Source organism: Bacillus rossius, chromosome 7 (assembly GCF_032445375.1).
Source record: "Bacillus rossius redtenbacheri isolate Brsri chromosome 7, Brsri_v3, whole genome shotgun sequence".
NCBI classification, from domain to species: domain Eukaryota; kingdom Metazoa; phylum Arthropoda; class Insecta; order Phasmatodea; family Bacillidae; genus Bacillus; species Bacillus rossius.
In genome coordinates, this window is record NC_086335.1 from 58922130 (window position 1) to 58942057 (window position 19928).

Genomic DNA, 19928 nt, shown 5'->3' on the forward strand with positions numbered 1-19928 from the left:
AATTGAAGGTTTAAGTATTTTGTATAAAAAAGAATTTGTAATTATAACTAAAAGAAAAGGGTCCAGTTAGAATTATTTATTGAGGAATAATTCGTGTGGTTATGAGAAAATGTTTAAAAAGTAGTGAATGATACGTAATTTTGTATAAGTTTATTTCAGGTGTTTTGTTGGTAATCGCTGGAACATGAATTGTAGCAGTAATGTGTAACAGCCAACATAATAAGAAAATTTATATTAATGTATGAGGATTATAGGTGTTTGTATAATGTGTGAATAAATCTCTGTACATGCCGTACTAAATATGTGTTATACATTGCTCTGTGTTTCCTTAAGCTCTTGTTGCCATTCTAATTTCCAACGACTAGGTAACACATGAATGACCAAAATAAATGCTACGTTACAAAGATTATAATGAAATAATTTGGGAAATCGTTGAAGAATCACACACAACCAATTCTTATCTAAAAAAATTATTGTAATACACAATCATACATTTTTTTTCCTACAGTCATGTATACGACTTTTCACGACAAGATCCAGCATGATTTACCCCATTCCCCAAGCCTTTTTAAAATAATATTTTATTTTTTTCAGCAACTGAAGATGGTCGCAACCACAACCAACCAGTAGTTATTGCAATGTATTTCTTACGTTCATTAATCAATAACAGGTTAACCAACCTTGGAACTTGATGGAACTTGTGTTGTGCAGCGTTGTCAAGTTACGAATGAGTCGTGCACCATGTTTTAACAACACACATTCCATGAAAAATTGTGCTGGGGTTATTCAGGTAAAGATGGTAATATTATCACTACTAATAAATAGAGTCCCGATTATATGGTGAATCGCGATAAAACGAAATAATATTTAAAAACACATTAACGTGTGACAAAACACCGAAAAACATGTCAACACACGACAAAACACGAAAATAGGCAACATTCAGTAGCTGTTATTATTTATTTAACATAAACTTCTGGTTTCCGTAGCATCATTATGGCTGGAATCAACTCGGCATGTTTTGAATTCCATTCTAGACCACTAGAAAATGAAATACAGGTTATATGTGCAATGTCCGTGCTTTATTTTGTTCTTCACTTCATAGAGTCCATAAATACATACAATGCAAATACGTGAAACCTATATTGGACGGAAAAAATCTCGGAGCATGTTCCAATAAGGATGGTATACTAGTACTTTGCAACACTGAAACAGTACTCTAGCACAGGGCTGCCACCACTTTGAAAACAATATCCTTGATTGAAATGTGATATATCCTGTAATATCCTTGTTTTGAATATAAAATATCCTGTAAAATCCTGTACATTAAAAAATACAAAAAAATATGCAATTTTTATGAAAATTACTTGATCATAATGTACCTAACTATACTTAATCAAAACAATTCAATTTTTAACACTTTATACAAGTATTTATACACACACGTAGCCTACACTTCACCACTGGCAGTATTTAAATATCACTTTTTCAGATGTTTGCCCTATTCCTCATTTCTTCTGTTGGCTGGAATTCTGCCATATTCTTCCTAGAAGAGATATGCAACAAAGCATTTAGCATTGGCGATTCAAGACATGACCTGTGCGCTGTCTTGATAAGGTTGAGCTTACTAAATAAATATCTTTTCCACCCCTGCATTGCTGTGTGGAAGAATAAGCATTGCCTTTGCAAGTTTACAAAGCAGTGGAAAACATGTTTTCCCATTAATTTCATACTGTCACACTTTATGCCAGGCCTGCCACCAAATTAGGTTCCTAATTCCTCTTTACAGCATTTAAAAATCCTGTAAAATTTATAGCTGTAATTGACATAATTTATTTTTTGTGGTAATTTTAAATATACCTACATTGCATTCCAAAACATAATATTAAAAAAATCAAATGAATCTAAAAATTTTTTATGATTTGCCACTTCATTACAAAACTAATAGTTGGTATCACAATAAAATGAAAAGTAATTTAAAAATTTCTCTTCAGTATAGGCTTTGGTGCTTTTCTTATTTTCAAACTATAAATACATCCATACAACTGAAGTTATTTACAAGTTTAAAAAAACAAACAAATGTATTTCACATCAACTAGCTACTTTTTCATGTTCTGTGCTCTTTTCCGCATCTCGTCAGTGGGCTTGAAAGCCAGACCTGCAGATGTTCTCATTCTGCAATGCAACAGCGCATTTAACATTGGTGATTCCATTGACAATCTGAGAACAGTTTTAACCATCTTGAGATTGCTGAAAAAACCCTTTCCACAGCAGATTTTCTCCAGTTGCAGCAACACTCAAAGCCATGTTGATTCATCAATCAGTGTGAAAAATTGTGTTTTCATTGCATAGGTAACATAATCTGCAGCTGATGTACCCAAAGATTGAATAATTATCTGGCTAGTTTAAGTGCGAGAACAATGAAAGTTTCTTGCGATTTCACTATCTGGAAACATTTGCGGGACAAGTTTCGTGAAATTATCACTGAGTTTCACAGATAAATTGTTTTCACAAACGAAGTTCGCTTATAACAGTTCCGCATCAATTATTTTGTTTGGTTGGTTACAAAACTCGTCAAAGAACAACTCTGATCAGCAGCTCGTTGGTTTTTCGCATGAACTTGCGTCTTCAAGCCGCCCTTTGTCACGTTCAGTTCAGAGTTGCAAGTCGAACAAAAGGTGGAAAATTCCGTTTTACCACGCCTCAACCATTTCAATTCTTGCTCCCATTCCTTACGATAACGCTGTTTCTAAAATGACCTGTCCGGCGAAGCCTTTCGTTTTTTCTCCATCACAATCAGCTAAGACCAAAACTACTACTTAAATCACGTAAGAAGTTTGTAAACAAATGCCGCACCTAAAACATTGTAATGGCAAAAATTACCAATGTTTACTGACGCCATGACACTTCTTAGCGTTTAACTCAACAAACAAAAAACATTTCCCCCGAACTATTGTACTTCATGAAATGCTATGTGGAAGTAACTGTTTTTGGTTTGTGGTTAAACGATTGGAAGTTCCATGGTGCTACACGTAATGTGAGTGTTTGCTTTACTGTTGAATGCTTGCATGGTTTGACAACTTCAAGTAGGTAGTTGAATGTAAATATTTACACGAACGATATTCAAATATGAAAATATTGGCGAAGCGTCGTAAATATCCGTGAATGTCGCCGTTTATCCGTTAGTCCGTTTGATGCTTCAAATATCCGTGAAAACGGATAAAATCCGTAAAAACGGCAGGTCTGCGTCTAGCGTCTAGCCATACAGTTTTCACACATTTTAAAATACATCTTTTTGAGTTGCTGTTTTTGTATTGAGTATTGTTGTATATTGCTGTTTTTTGTAAGTTATAAAATGCTGGTTTTATTTAGTTTTGTTAATAAACGATGGTTTTTAACTTTAACTAAAAAGAAAACCGATAACACCGAAGTCTCATATTTTTAAAACGAAATTGATCAAAAAATAACACCATAAAATCGGGACTCTACTAATAAAATTATACAAACAAAACGGCAGGTGACAGCACCACGGCACACAAGCTCACCCTGACGTACGCCTCGAGCACCCTGTTGCCGTGCTTGTCGTCGCAGCGGCGCACGGAGCGCAGGAAGAGGACCACGTGCGCCGCGCAGCGCAGGAAGTGCGGGCCGCAGCACGACTCCAGGAGTGGGGCGTCCTCGTCCACCCACCGCTCCAGGTGGTCCAGCAGCTGGGGGATGTCGTCCAGGATGAGGAGCTTCTGCATGGTGTGCACCGGGTCCCTCGCCTCCTCCGCCACCGCCCTCTCCTTGCTGGCCTCCAGCTCCGCGAACAACTCCTCCAGGCCCGTCCTGTGGCACACACGCAAGCTACTCCTCCAGGTCCGTCCTGTGGCACACACGCAAACAACTCCTCCAGGCCCGTCCTGTGGCACACACGCAAACAACTCCTCCAGGCCCGTCCTGTGGCACCTACGCGAACAACTCCTCCAGGCCCGTCCTGTGGCACACACGCAAACAACTCCTCCAGGCCTGTCCTGTGACACACACGCGAACAACTCCTCCAGGCCCGTCCTGTGGCACACACGCAAACAACTCCTCCAGGCCCGTCCTGTGGCACACACGCAAACAACTCCTCCAGGCCCGTCCTGTGGCACACACGTGAACAACTCCTCCAGGCCCGTCCTGTGGCACACACGCAAACAACTCCTCCAGGCCCGTCCTGTGGCACACACGCAAACAACTCCTCCAGGCCCGTCCTGTGGCACACACGCAAACAACTCCTCCAGGCCCGTCCTGTGGCACACACGCGAACAACTCCTCCAGGCCCGTCCTGTGGCACACACGCGAACAACTCCTCCAGGCCCGTCCTGTGGCACACACGCAAACAACTCCTCCAGGCCCGTCCTGTGGCACACACGCGAACAACTCCTCCAGGCCCGTCCTGTGGCACACACGCGAACAACTCCTCCAGGCCCGTCCTGTGGCACACACGCGAACAACTCCTCCAGGCCCGTCCTGTGGCACACACGCGAACAACTCCTCCAGGCCCGTCCTGTGGCACACACGCAAACAACTCCTCCAGGCCCGTCCTGTGGCACACACGCAAACAACTCCTCCAGGCCCGTCCTGTGGCACACACGCAAACAACTCCTCCAGGCCTGTCCTGTGGCACACACGGGGGAAATAACAACAACTAGGGAGACAGATTATATGGTTTTATCTCCAGAACAATTTCTTTTTTGATAAAACACGAGAATTTGGTGTTATGGTTTTAAATTTTACATACCGTCTTTATTAATAAAAAAAAAGTGTAACATTAAAAAAATAATAAACTAAAATTTTTCTTAATACATATTTTACCAAAAATAGTCTGAGTTTGTTTGACACCTGATGCACTTATACAACAAAATCATGAGTGATAAGCATGTCTAAAACAGAACTACTCAGAGAAATAAAAATATATCTTAAAACTCATGTGTATTTGAAACATGTGCCATCATTAACGTAAAAATGTGTTACTAACGTAAGACATGCAAGATCAAACAATATGTTTTTTATAAAACCTTTTAGGTCATACGTTTTAGTACAAAATTCTTGCTAAATAAATTAAATTCAATGATTTTACCATAATAAAAAAATAAATTTTTTGTAATTAGATTTAAATTTTGTCAAAAGCTGATTGATTTCATGTTTTTAGTTAAATTTGGGTGCTTAATTGTGTATTAACTTATATTTCTGTGTTAAATGGTGTACTGATATGTTTTGCAGAGTTATTTCAGTTTTATCGCTATGAACATATAATCTTGTCCCTAACAATAACCAGTAGTAAGAACTGACCAAAATTAGCACCTACTTACTTATTGTCAGAAAAATCCAAGAAAACAGTTTGAAACAATACCAACCTAATAATAAATTATTTATAATGCAATCGAAAAACTACTGACAAAATAATGCTAAACATAGATAATTGTGCAAAAATTTTCAAAGTTAACAAAACTTTGGCATGCATTTGCACAATTCAGCATTTGAAAACAATTTTCTAGTGGCATCTGGTTGTAAATTTTGTAATACAGTAGAGCACCCCTCAATAGTAATTCCCACAAACAGAACTCCCGATACCTGAAACTAATTTTCCAAAAAAATAAAAATTACAAAACATTTCCGCACTGGAACGATGCGTTTCTGCTCTTGCCTGACTGCACATGCCTTCTAGGCACGCGCGCACGTCTGTCAGAGAGCTAATTACTAGTGATGCACCGATATGACTTTACCGATTACCGATTCGATTACCGATTATGAGAGCAATAATCGGCAGATACCGATTCAGTTACCGATTATAATGAAGAAATTTTTTTAATTGTAATAATGCACACAAAAATTTTTATTCCCATGTGAATTTAATAACAAGATTAGGTAAAATCGAGAATACAGTTATAATAACAGTATAAAAATATATAAAATACACTATTAAGTCATTGCAAAGTGTAAATTAAATTAACTTCTATTTATATTTGTTATTGTAAACAACTGGAACTACAGTCTAATAATTGTAATTTACAATGGGTAAGTTTTTGTTGCGGAAAACTAGCATTATTACTGACTATCACCTAAGGTTGCATCAAGAAATTACCGTTTAACATGTAAACATGCTGCTTTATTTTGTTCACTTGAGTTTATAGAAAAATGTTTCCACACTTCACTTTTTTTCTCCCTACTCGCCATCTCACTATAATTATTTAAAAATGACTAAAAACCAATTCTAGCACATGTGATTTTATTTATGTTGACTGAATATATAAAATTATAAATACTTTTTCACTTTTCACGTCATACAAATAACAAACGGATAATGTTACCAAAGACGCCCATAACGAGTTTGTAAAACGCAGTGATAAAAACTAGAAGGTATCGGGACCACGATTTTAAACCGCTACTACGACTCGAAAAGATTGATTGTCATAGAATCCACTGCAACTGTTTGTGGTATTTTGATTGCGTGCCATCTATTTTACGTCTCTGGCTATAGGTAATGTACAAGGCCACTAAACAAAAGACGAAACGTAAATAAACGTGTAGGAAAAATTTCTTTTTTATTGTTCGAGGCAATGAGATTTATAAACTTAACGAAATATCTTTATTTATGATATGACGGAGTTAGATGAATTTTGTAAAATATACAAATATTACCGTATTTCATCCTAAAATGTGTAACAAAATATTACACGGTAAAAACCTACTTAATTACGCCGGGACGTAAATAATCGGCAAAGTAATCGTTAAGATAATCGGCGATTACGATTAATCGGTAAGTACCCATAATCGCCGATTACGATTCATCGGTATCCGCATCGGTGCACCACTACTAATTACACGTCTGTCAGAGAGCTAATTATAGCCAGTCTTTCCCGCGCATTGTGTCGACGAGATGCATGAAATGTTATTCTTGTGTATAAGAAATTTAAATTGTGCGTGGCAGTGACTATACACTCTCCCGGAAGTGTGAATCACTAGCACGTCAACACAGAAGTAACACAACACTGCAGCTGTAGTCCTAATACCTCCCCTGATCCTTCTGTTTCTTCCTCTTTCCTCACGCACGCACCCACCCACAGTGATAAGAAACACGTGCCTGCCAGCTTGCTTGAATGAAGGTCATTCAACTGGCCGGGAGGCCGGCCCTACCGCAACTCCCCTTAACCGGAATAGACCTCCCCCCGATGATTCCGGTTGAGGGGTGCTCTACTGTAGTGAGAATTATTTGTTTATTTATAAGTACTTTTAAAAGTAAATGAAAATTGTTTAGTGTCACAAAAAAATCTTTTTAATTTTTATTTGAATGAAAATTTTAACCTCATCATGCCTGCGTACGCACGTGCACACACACACACATACACATGCACATGCACAGTTAGCTCGTAACTTGTTCTGCCAGTACTCCTCGGGGAGCGCTACGTAGTCGCGGGCGGACACCTGGCGGATCTCCTCCTCCACCCGGATGTCGACCTGCACGCGCAGGGACGCCCACAGCAGGTCCTCCCAGGAGCGGCACACCTCCGCCAGGGCCGGCAGGTGGCCGCAGAACGCCGCGAAGGTCGCCCGCTCGTGGGCCCCCACCTTCTTGTCCTGGGCCAGCCGCAGCGCGCACAGCTTCCACACGTCCCTGCAAGGACACACCCCACCCACCCCTCACGCCTCACGACCTTGTACTGTAATCACAATCTCCCCCACCTCTGTCTCGTTCGACCCACACCGGTTAACAGGATTCCCTGAACACTCTAAGTCTCTCACAATTTTTTTCCTTCTCGGCCGAAACAGACAATATTTCTATAGAAACAAAGCAGTACGGTTAAAAACCTTTTTAATCCGGCACACCTGGGGCTGCGAGCATGCCAGATTAGCGATTTTGCAGGATTATCGAATGTCAATGGAGTATTTTTTTTTTTTTAAATGGGAAGATCAAATGTTAAGTTGTTACAAAAACCGGAAACACTGTATCAAAATGAGAACTGACAGCAATGGATAAACTCTGAGCGAACTAAAAATGCAAGACAGCACAACAACGCAAGCAACTCAATTATTTGCTGGATTACACATGACACACCGTGGAATGCCGAGATTAAAGATCGTTCCCACTTGCGGGGCGCCCATTAGAGGGTACTGCCCCCATCCAGATCTTCCGTTTCTTTGTTGGTCGGCGAGATTACGAGATCACGGAAGGACCCTAACTGCCTGGAGATTATTTCACGTTAGCAACCACTCTTATAACAGAGGTTACTAGAAAATTTGATAAATAAAAGAAACAGGCACAAGTATTTTGCTGTCAACAAGGTAAAATTGTACTTGGCATTTTTGTCTGAAACTACTATAAGAAATAGGTAAGCTTTGCACTTACTGCCTTCTGAACACGTACTCCTTTCTCTTCACTTTGGTAATTACTAGGGCTGTGCGAATATTAACATTTTCAAATATTAAAACGGTTAGTTTATTATTTGCATTTGATTTTGAATACTAACACTCGTTTACAAATACAGCTGTGCGGGATCTTGAAAATCTGTAAAAATAAAAATTTTGGGATCATATAAGATTTTCTCGTCGGGGACCAAATTCCCACAGGATTTTCGTAAGGTTTTAGGGTTATTTATGCGAAGGTTTTCGTGCTAGTTCTGGCCAATTAAATTGGATTTAACACAGTAATTTGGAACCATTACTAACACCCACATCATCAGATAAAGTATTTACAGCATACTGATAAGAATAAATACATGTCTGTAAAAATCAAAACACTGCTAAGGTGTTCAAGTTGACAGTTTTCAGATCAGAGGGTAGAAACACGGCATGTGATTAGGTTTGTTGCGAATGATCTCGTGGAAAACATCTAGTGGCATAGTCAAAGCAAAGACTCCTAAAGCCTAAGAACCTACGACAACATTTTTCCGGTGGATATTACACAATGAACAACACCTGACCCAAAAAAATGGTCACACTAAGAAAGGGAAAAAACTTTGCCTCTTTTACCAAGCACACATAAACTGGACAGAAAAAGAGAGGAACATTCTAAGCAGCTACTGTGTTCCTACACTTTAGTTAAAACAAGCCAAAAAATATAAGCCATAAAAGTTAATATAAGTTAAAATAAAAACAAAAATTATTTTCAAATAGTATAAAATATAAACTTTTTTTTTCAAGACCTATATCATATTTAATTACAGATTAAAACTGCGAACTGTAAATTCTTTTTAAACCCACCCTCTTGAATATGTTTTCATACATACAGCAATTGCCTTACATATTCGCTTTGTAATGTTTATTAAAGTGTTCCAACGGAGGAACCCAATGATGATGCAAAAACAAATAACATGGAAAGCACAAAGGCGATACAGCAAAACACGCCGAACCCCGGGATGAAATTAAACAAATATTCTGGCAACACAGATGAACAAGACATCTGACACTGGGTGATTTTGGCTAGGTTTTTTGGTGTGTGTGTTTGGGTATTATTAGTCTTTTTCTCGTCCCTTGTTCCGGTTTTCTCTATGACACACAGCATGAAATAGCGAGGGTGTATGTGTCGCCCTGAAGCGTGAACTGTGTCACAGGTCGGGATGGAATAATGGAAGAACGGCTAGCGGCGGTGGTCACGGGCAGGACCGGTGCAAGGTAAATTGGCGCCCTAGGCGAACAAACCTTAATTGCCCCCCCCCCCCCCCCCCCCCCGGACACTCCAAACACATACATCACGTAAGCCTAAGTATTTTGTCAACAATCAAAAATGTACGCAGGCTTGTGGTGTTTTTTTTTTACTTTTTTTTAACTTATTACAAATCATAAACAAGGTCACCGTGGACTTTAAAACAATTACTTGTATCAATATAAACATTCCAAGCTGTTACAAAAATCCATTTTCGTCTAGTTTCAGTAATCGTTATAAACATATTATATGAGCTGTTGTGTGTCGTGCTGCGCCGCCCCCAGCTACTTGGCGCCCCGGGCGGTCGCCTGGTTCGCCTGTACGGAGCGGACGGCGGGCCCACCTGTGTGTTTGGGTATTATCAGTCTTTTTCTCGTCCCTTGTTCAGGTTTTCTCTACGACACACAGGGTGTATGTGTCGCCCTGAGTTGTGAACCGTGTCACAGGTCGGGAAGGGGAGCGATGGAAGTGGTCTCGGGGAGCGGACGGCGGGCCCACCTGTTGAAGACCCCCGCCACGGGCAGCTTGCCGCCAGGGGCGGGGGAAGCGTAGTTGGGGTCGTGGTAGGGCTTCCAGCCCTCGAGGGCGACGGCCTTGAGGTGCTGGCCGCAGTGGGCCAGCAGGTCCTGGGCCTGGTCCAGCCGCCCGCAGCGCACCTCCAGGAACACGTCGCGCATCAGCCGGTCCTCGTCCTCCTGCGCCGAGACCCGGGAGACCCGGCTCTCACACACAACCACTCCCGGCCGACCGGCACAGCCAACGTTCCGAATTTGAAAATTGTAGCGCCAAAATTACATTACTCTGAAACATCAATAAGTCAAAGTTACGCTATGACACTTGACGAGTGGTTTAAAATTAAAAGACGAACATTCTAATTGAAACCACAAATTTTGCTTTCAACCTCGTAAAGGTGAAGAAGACGTAACTAATTCCACGAAAAACCACTCATTCCGACCAACATGACGTTCGAGTTCAAACGGCTTCAATTTTCAATACGCCCTGCGTTCGCTATGTGACCATCAATAAAGCGCAAGTGTGATCTCTGCTAGTGTGCGATTTGAATTTAGAAAACGAATGCTTCTCTGGTAGGCAATTACATGTTGCATGCTGAAGAGTCGTTAAACAGTCTGATATTTATGTTTATACAGTTTTGTTTACTTATTAAATTATAACATGCCTAGCTACAGTTGAAGAAAACACGTGCACAACACACATGAACACCATGTACTGAACACACAATAACACATGACAAAGGACAAACTAGGACAGCACAACCAGACATCAACACTACAATGATAAGATTAAAATTATAAATGAAATACTGTGATTCGAGACGAAAAATGCTGCCAAAAAAAGTGCATACATAGTTGGTAAGTGTTAGGATGCACCACGAATTTCGAAACTGCTAAGAGCTAATTTAAACGCACCCCTTTAAGCCATTCGCACTTGCGTTCTGCGTGCCCTCGTGAACCGCGCTCAGGTTGGAGCCGGCGCGGCGCAGCTGTTTCGTGACTCATGCGAGCGATAACTGGCCAGCGTAGTTTCAAGGCAGCTAACGCAACGCTGTAGTATTATTTTCTATTGTTATATTTAGATAAATGCAAACGAGTGGACATGACATTCAACAAAAATTAAAAATCACTGACCAGCTAGACGTAAAATACAGCTATGTTTTAGTGATATGTACTACAACTGTTTCTGTTAATCAGAATATATTGAAATCAAAGATTATTTTTTTGGCAGGGACCAAATTTTCACAGAATTTTCGTAATGTTTTAGGGTTATTTTTGTAGAGTTTTTTTGCTACTTCTGGCGACGTAAATTCAAAATTGTCTTCTTTGATCCCAAAAATTTTATTTTATTTTTACAGACTTTTGAGATCCCGCACAGCGAGACAGAAACAGTGTTCGATTTTGAATACTAACACTTTGAAAAACGAATACCTGTGTTTTCTATGACATTGCTTCAACCATGTTTTTCAGTTATTCGTGGACCTCTTGCCAGTTATAGCCCCGGATAATTGGGAGTCTACTGCATAAATATTTTTTCTCTTGTGCTATAGCTATTCTGAAACAATTCAAACCCTAAATGCATTCCTTAGACTGTGTATTCATGGTCTCAGATTGCCAACTGTACCTTGTCCAAATCGTGGAGGTTTCGGGATTCTCTCCTCGGGGCATCAGGATCGAGCTTGGTGACTAGGACGCTCGAACTGCTGTACGGGATATTTTCCATCCTCCTCTGCAAAACGTTAAAAACACGGCCATAGCGGAAAGCACAAGGAAGCGAGAGCGAAAAAGAGTGCACGTACATAGATCTAAGACTTTGAACAACAGAACTCTTTGCTCCACAGAGAGCTACAGGGACACTTTAAACAACTTTTAAGCAACCAAGTGGGCCAGCTGGCCTTTTATCAGAAAATCACGAAGACCAATGGCTACAAGAATGTGCGTAACCAAGCTAATACAATAACACTAAACAATAGAAAGTTTTTTTTTTCTAAAAAAAAAAGCTACGGCCACACTCACACCTAAATAACAGCACAAACCCCACAAACCTGCAGCTGATGCAAAGTGTTCTCCCAAGCAATAGTCTTGTCGGTGAAGTGCCGCATGCGAACCGAGGAGATATTCTGTTCCAACGCTGTTTTCTCCAGCCAGTCGATCACAATCTGGCACTGGGGGGAAAAATGAACTTGCTTTAATAATTTTCCCATTACCAGGTAACGTAGAAGATACCAAATTTATTCCTGATTTTGTACTTTAATTTTTACGCATAAGGTAAGACATAGGCAATTCTACGAGATGGAGGAATTAATTTTTTCGATGCAAGGTAGTGAAGAGAAATGTTGGCTATACTGGTCGTACTGGCCAAGTAACAGACATATTGAGGTAGAAATAAAATATCTGTTATGCAACACAAAGAATTGGTGAGGGATCAGATCCCAATTCTCTTGAATATGAATTTTGAAATAGATTTCCTGAGAGAACGTAGAGTAAACCCCTCGAATCTGAATCTATGTGTCAAGTGTCAAACATTAATTAATTTACACTAATTGGTGTTGAAACATTCTACCCTTTATATGTTTGTTTCAAAACTTAATATTCCAGAATCAATACAGTATCTTTAATACATAGTACAATATCTTGGGGAATGGTAATAGGATAGGTATGAAGGAAAAATTGATTTGGTAAACTTCAGAGGTTATCAGGGTTGAATTTTTTTATTTCCTTTAAATCCTCTTATATTTTCCTTCAAATATTTTTCCTTGAATATTGAATCCTTTGTATACTAAGGAATTGTTGGTACTTGAGAACATGAGAAATAGACTGGCCCATTCCTAAAAAGAATGCATGCAGTTGGGAAATGCAAATTTTTTCAATGTATTACACCCAGAACTCTCCCTGAAAGCTACAATTATTTAGTAGCATCATATAGCATTTACACTCATTAAACTATTTAACTGTTTATTAAATTATAAATTCAACAACACGTCAAATGTAAACAAATGTCTGGGCAATAATAAATATATGCTGTAGTGGTCTAACACTAGGATATTATAATGTTAAAATATGCGATGGAACTCTTCCTACACGTTCATTATGATAAATTATCATTATTTACAAGCAGTACAAGTACTATTCTTCTATAAATTAACGTAGAAGCTTTATTAAAAAGCTTGGTTTTTCGAAAACACATCCACCATCTTGATTTAGGAAGCCTGGCGGCCTATTCATGGTAGCTTCGTTTACTTAAAATTTTGGACACCTTCAAAAGGGAGGTTGAAGGTTGGTTCTTGCAGGGTAGTTAAGGCTAACATTTCCATTTTAGGGAGCCTAAAAAAAAGGGAGATCTCTGCATGTGGCTGATCATAGATGTGCTTTGTATTTTACAAACATTTCTACAGGATAGGCTGTTTCAATTTGGCTCAAAATAAGCTGCAAACATCAATTACAACAAGATTACACACTAGCTCTTACCTCTCGCACGTAGCTGTCAGTTCTATATAAATTTTCCACAATCATCTTCTCGCTGACGTAAGCCTCGCTGGCTAACGGCAATGGAGACATTTTCTCTTCTTCCGTTTCCAATCGATCACGATAAAGGGAGTACAGCAGGCACCATATGTTATATTCACCTTGCAGCCACAGCTGAAAGAAAAATAATACGCCAGTACAGTCAAACCCCAATAATACAAGTTAGAACAAAGTGAGCACTACCATATATAAGTATTGATGTATTTATCCTATACCACGTGTTAACACAAAACGCCAGCATAGTTTGTACGCAGCTTTATGGTAACGCTTTGGCAAAATACGACCACGGCATGATATATATCACCACTCTGGATATACCATTCTCCACAAGACGACACACAACTAGCTACCTTTGCAATAATGGTATCTTCAACTGAAACATTTTCCGGCACATGAGACAAGTTCAGGACGGAAGCTTCTGCCGACATCTTTGCTGTGTCTCGCTTCAGCTCGCTCAGCGTCTCTTCGCAGCTCTTGAGGAAGCGAGGGACGCACTCGGTCAGGCAGTGGCCCATGCTTTCATAGTTCATTGCTTCAAGGAAGTCCGTGAACAGCCTGTCGCAAACTGAAAACATTTTTAAATTATGTTAGTAAAAGTAAAAAAAAAATGCAACCCACCCCTGCAGCCCATGTGGCTTATATCGTTATATGGTATGGTAACTCTCCATCCTCTATCCATGAAGATGGTTTCTGTTTGGAACTACATGGGCTGGGTTCGAAGATGTTGGTCTCAAAAAAGAGGACATCACACCAATGGACTTCTTATGGAAAGTCAGTGCAGCTGCGAATCGAGTGCCGAATTGGCAGACTGACCAGAATGTTCCAGAATGTTCCAAAATGTTATTGAGATGTATTTAAAAATCTTAACATAATATAGGTATCTGTATTAAGGTAAAAATATTTAATTATTCTAAGCATTACTTTGACCAAAATAAATGTGTGTATAATATAATAAAATCTCAAATAAAATGAAGAAGGCATGTGTTTTATAATGTTTCATCCTGGTGACTTCAAAATTAAAATGAGGTTAGGAATATTTTATTTATTATATCCTAAAATCCACTTAAATAAGTTATAAAATCCACTAATATTATCTCAAATAAAAATTAAAGAGTAGCATGCATTACCACTTTAAAAAATATGTATCTTAAATGGTTTCATTATAAATTAAGTAAATATTACATTTACCTGACATATTGTGTCTATTTATTTTATATAAAAAAAGTGAAATTAATAACAACTTTTCTTACAATGGTAAAATATCATAAAATAACTGAATAGTATTACTAGAACATGAAATTAATGTTACAGAACGTAACATGTCCCACCATGTCAATAAAACACATGTAATCTCACAAAGTTATAGTGTACTTAATTATAAAAACAAACCAAAGTTTTCATTTAAACCCACTTCACTGCACTGATTTTTTTCTCCAGGCTATGTGAACTGGGATCAACTGAGCACATTCCAATAAAGTAAAGATTGTATCTCGTTATGAAATCACTGTGTGAATGAGGGCAGAACCAGGACATAGCTGATTCGTGATTCCATTTGCCAGATTCAACTTGTGAACACAATGAGAGCAACCTAATGATTTGTGGTAGACCACAATCTTGAATATCCTGTTATCTGAAGCTGTTCTGTGCAAAATAGAAGGAAGTAAAACTGCAAGATACGCAAATATCTGTACCCATGGAGTAGTGTAAGGCATCGTTCCAGCAAAATATGCTCCATTTGCTATTGAATGAAACATGTCATTACTAGAGACAAGATTTTATGGATTTATTTTTGAGCCAGTTTTGTTTTTAAAACAAGAGATTTCAGTGTTATTGTTCTCATTTTTTTTTTCATGAACAATGTTTATTCATAAAGACAGCACAATTTTCAAGAAACACAACACTAGCTTGTTCAATTATACCTACTTCACCAAAACAGTGTAATTTTGACTGATACATGATGCACTTTTACAATATGATAATTTGTATAAAGCATGTCTAACTACAAAAACAATAAAAATAAATCAGCAAGTATATGTGCGTTTGTAAAATGTTCCAATTTCGTACTGTAAAAATTAGTTACTAATAACAATTGCAATATCAAAAAAAATGTAAATTATTGTCCAATTTATTTAGTACATACATTTTGGTACAAATGCCAAGCTAAATAATTTTAACACACTGACTTTAATAAGAATAAGTTTTTGTAATCCGAGTTGAAATTCGATTAAATAAGTTGTTTAATTTTTTTTTGTTGCATTTCGGTGCTTTAAGGTGCATTAACTTGCATTTTGGTGATATATGGTGAATTGAGTAATTGATAGAGACAATATTTTACAGTTTTATTTTTAGTCCAATTTTGATTTTCAAATAGAGGCTTTCTGTGTTATTGTTTTTATTTCAATAAATGCTGTTTTGTAATACTTTCTCCATTAAAATAGTGTACTTGTACGAGGCATTTTGGAGATAAAATAATGTGTAAAAAATTGGTCTAAAAAAAGCTACATTCAGAACAATAAAAATAAATTGGTGAGCATTTGTGGTTTAAAAGCGATTAAATAAGAGATGCACAATAAAACAAATTTAATTAATTTTTTGATCTATGTACTTTGGTACAATTTCTGTTCAGAATAATGATATGTATTTCTTGAATTTGAAATAGGTACTATAAAAGATTACTTTTTTTTTGTAATTTGAATTATGTTTTTATTAAATGCTGCCCAATTCCATGTTACTTGTATTTTGGAGTTGTGTGGTGTATTAACATGGTTTTTGGTATTATTTTGGTTTTATTGCAATTCACCATATAATCTTTTCCCGTCATTACTCTTTGGCTGTAGAAATGTGTGAACTAGTATTCCAACATAAAAACTACATGTTAACATCTCACCTGTCTTACAATTTCATATCTATACAAAACAACTATTTTAAATGGTTAAAAATTTCTCCTACATTTCATTATCAAATTACCTGCAGTAACTTTTACCATTTTGAAGCTTGGCATTCTAATTTTCTAATCAAGACTAAAACAAAAAAAAAAGTAATTTAATCACGTGACTGCATACCACCACCAACTAAGTTGGTCACACTTTGATAGATCCTTTACTAAAACCCCACATAAAAAAAAAATAAATAAATAAATAAATAAATCATGCCGGGCTAAAAAATAATGGTCACTGAATTAGCATCTGTTTTATAACTTCTGATTTCACAGCTGAGTTGCACATGCAGTGTTAAGCAAATGATTTACTTTAAGTTAATTTGCTATTGTCACCATCAGAGCTTTCGTTTAAGCACCTTCATTGAAACCCTGTCTACTGTGGCAAGCTAGTAACATTTCCAAACTTACAAAGTGTTGCAAATAGTATGTAAAATAGTTATAATGGTCAATAGTGTAAACCATGTCTTCCCCTTGAACTCAACTTACCAGTCCTCCAAGGAACGGCAAGACTGAAAGACGTTAAGTCAACAGAATCTAGATTTTTTCGCCGAAAAAAATCCAACTCATTTGGCTGCAAAGTGAGCGAGGTATCGAATCTGTTCCTTGATGCTGCATCTAATGTGATTCGGGAACGCTGCAAAAGTCCACCTGTAAAAATTGGAAAAAAAAAAAAATAAATAAAATAAAAACAAAATCCTGTAAAGAATTCTGACCATTAACTACGTCCTTGATTGCTAAGAGTAAAGAAGGAACGCTTACTTCGGTTACTAATTCAGATACGGAATAGCACGAGAGGTTAAAATACACAACAAAAAAAATGGTCAGTGCAAAAACAAGATCACCATTTGTACCAACAGTCAAGGACTTACAAAATGTTCTCAGAAATATAAACACAAATGTAAACTACTCTTTTGAGCATAACATAGACACAACATACTTAGCTACAAGACTTGGTTTATGTAGTTCTGCAATAATTCCTACTATGCAACAAAGTGATAAAGTGGTCTATCTAGTTTAGTGCTGGGTTGACACAGATTATAAATTAAAATTGGCTGATGGATCTCTGCCAAGATTGGCAAAACATAACACCGATTATTGGCCCGACAAGTGGTTACCAAATAATATTAAGTGGCAAAAAGAATTTTTTTTAATATCATAATTTAGAAACAAAAAAAAAATAGGTAGGTACATTCCTTCCAAAACTCATGTAACTTTAGACCTGTAAATCCACCTACAAATTAAACAATAAACACAATATATTCACTAGCTAATCTACCAACTTTGATAGGTTTTTCAGTGCTTTGCCTTATCAAATATGTAGCTTAAGTTATATTAACAGTGTTTTCTATTTTTTGGGAATTAAAAAAATAAAAATAAATATAAATCTGCAGTAGTTTAAATTTATTAATGAAACAAAGAAAATTTTTTGATCATATTCCAGAAAAAATTGTCAGTCTGCCAGCAAATTTGAACTTCAACTTATGACCTACTGAAGAATTTAGACAAAAACAAAGTGAATTATTCTGTTACTGAAATTAAATAGAATCAGGCTTGAAAAAAATCAGTGGATGTGTGTGGATTTAGCATAGGCTAAGTTTCATTATTTAAATATTTACTAGATATTCCCCAATTTATTATGATTTTTTCCTTCTTTGAATTTTTTTTTATCAAAAAATATTTTACTGAATACAGTAACATTGCAACAAATAATTATAACAAAGGTATTTTAAAATGCAATTAATGACATTCTATTAAAGGCTATACCAAATTATCATACTGAACTGCTTATGGGAAAAAGGAAAGGCATAATTTCTACACTCAGCCATACCTGGGGTGCCCTGCATTCTCGGTATGTGTGGTGAGCCAACATCAGAGTGTGGAGATCTGAATGTTTCATCTAAAAATTTCAATGAACGATTAATTTCAAATATACTAGTTTCGGCATCCTTTCTTTTTTGAAACGAGATATTCATTTTGCTTCAATCTGAAAGAATAAAAAACCACAAACATTCATGAGCACAAACGAATAAAAATTGAGAACATCATATTTTGAAGTAAAATATAAAAACCAAAACATGTTAGTTTTTTTCCCCATCAGACATGATGAAACTAATAATTGCACATCATCTTTTTCAAAAACCATAATGAGTCAGGTGGATCTAGGATTTGCTGAGGAGGTATCCGTATCTCAAATTATACCAGTTAATGATAAATATTTTTACAACTATAAAATAAGAATAAATACTTGGGAGGAGCTAGAAAAGGTACAGGGCAGGGAAGCGAGATGGGTAACGAGTATGGTGTGAAGAAGGGCAGGGGAAAAGGAGACCCAAGACTGCCAGTGATGATCAATTAGCTGGCTATTCGGAGGTGGGTACCGAGGGAGGACAGACAATGAATGGACAATACAGAGGGAGTGGAGATAAACAGGAAGAGAGAATTACTCATTCCTAGTGTGGTAGAGTGGGAGTGGAAAGATCTTGAGGAGAAGGTATTGGAAGTGAGAGGCATGACCTTTGGGATGAGACCTAAGGAGAAAGCTAAAAGAAATGGGAGAGTTAAGTAGTAAAAGGGGGGGGGGGGACTTCTTGCCATCAGGCAAAAGCTCAATTGCAGGTTTATTATATTTTTACTATTTAATATCTCAAGGGCCCCATCTGCCTGGGGGTAAATATGTAGTTGGGCGGTATTTGCAAAAAAAATGTTAAAAATCCAAAAATACTTTTATTCTATGCTCTTTAACTTCCTCATTTCATTAAAAGCGGCGGAGGTAAGAAATTCAAAATACTTTAGGAGATATCGAATTTTTTAATTTCATCATATGTAGTTAAGCGGTATTTGTGAAAAAAATGTTAAAAATCCGAAAATACCTTTAGTAGATGCTATTCAACTTCCTCTTTTCATTAAAAGCAGCGGAGATAAGAAATTCCAAATACTTTAGGAGATATCGAATTTTTAAATTTCATCACAAATATACCAGTGCATTCATGTGGAATTCCGCATTGTTTCTTGTTTACGAGTATCTATTTTTTATTGGATAATGATGTCACGTGATTGTTCATGATAGGCCAGAATACAAATGAACCAATACGTGATTATTTAGTTCATTTATTGTTTTAAAATAGTGTTTAATTACCGCCTCCAACTTAGGTGAGTTTTTAACGTTTCTAATTTTAAAGTCTTATTTTTTATTGTTGCGCAAGTAACTAGTAACAAAAAAATGTTACGTGAGTTGTTACTGTTTATCCTTTGTCCCGGTTTGTTAGGTCAGGTCAGTTACATT

The 19928-nt window shown here is 37.4% G+C and overlaps 1 protein-coding gene across 1 annotated transcript in view; it reads right to left on the reverse strand.

Moving 5' to 3' along the window:
• The window catches only part of LOC134534127 (nuclear pore complex protein Nup107), a 34538-nt gene that overhangs the window by 12630 nt on the left and 1980 nt on the right, over nt 1–19928 (reverse strand). The window contains exons 2-10 of the mRNA XM_063372223.1: nt 18474–18629; nt 17132–17293; nt 14058–14272; nt 13651–13821; nt 12228–12347; nt 11807–11911; nt 10169–10365; nt 7403–7642; nt 3546–3831 (exon numbers count right to left, since the gene is read on the reverse strand). Coding sequence (XP_063228293.1) covers nt 3546–3831; nt 7403–7642; nt 10169–10365; nt 11807–11911; nt 12228–12347; nt 13651–13821; nt 14058–14272; nt 17132–17293; nt 18474–18618 — 1641 coding nt within the window. The 5' untranslated portion in view covers nt 18619–18629. The remainder of the gene's footprint in view (nt 1–3545; nt 3832–7402; nt 7643–10168; nt 10366–11806; nt 11912–12227; nt 12348–13650; nt 13822–14057; nt 14273–17131; nt 17294–18473; nt 18630–19928) is intronic.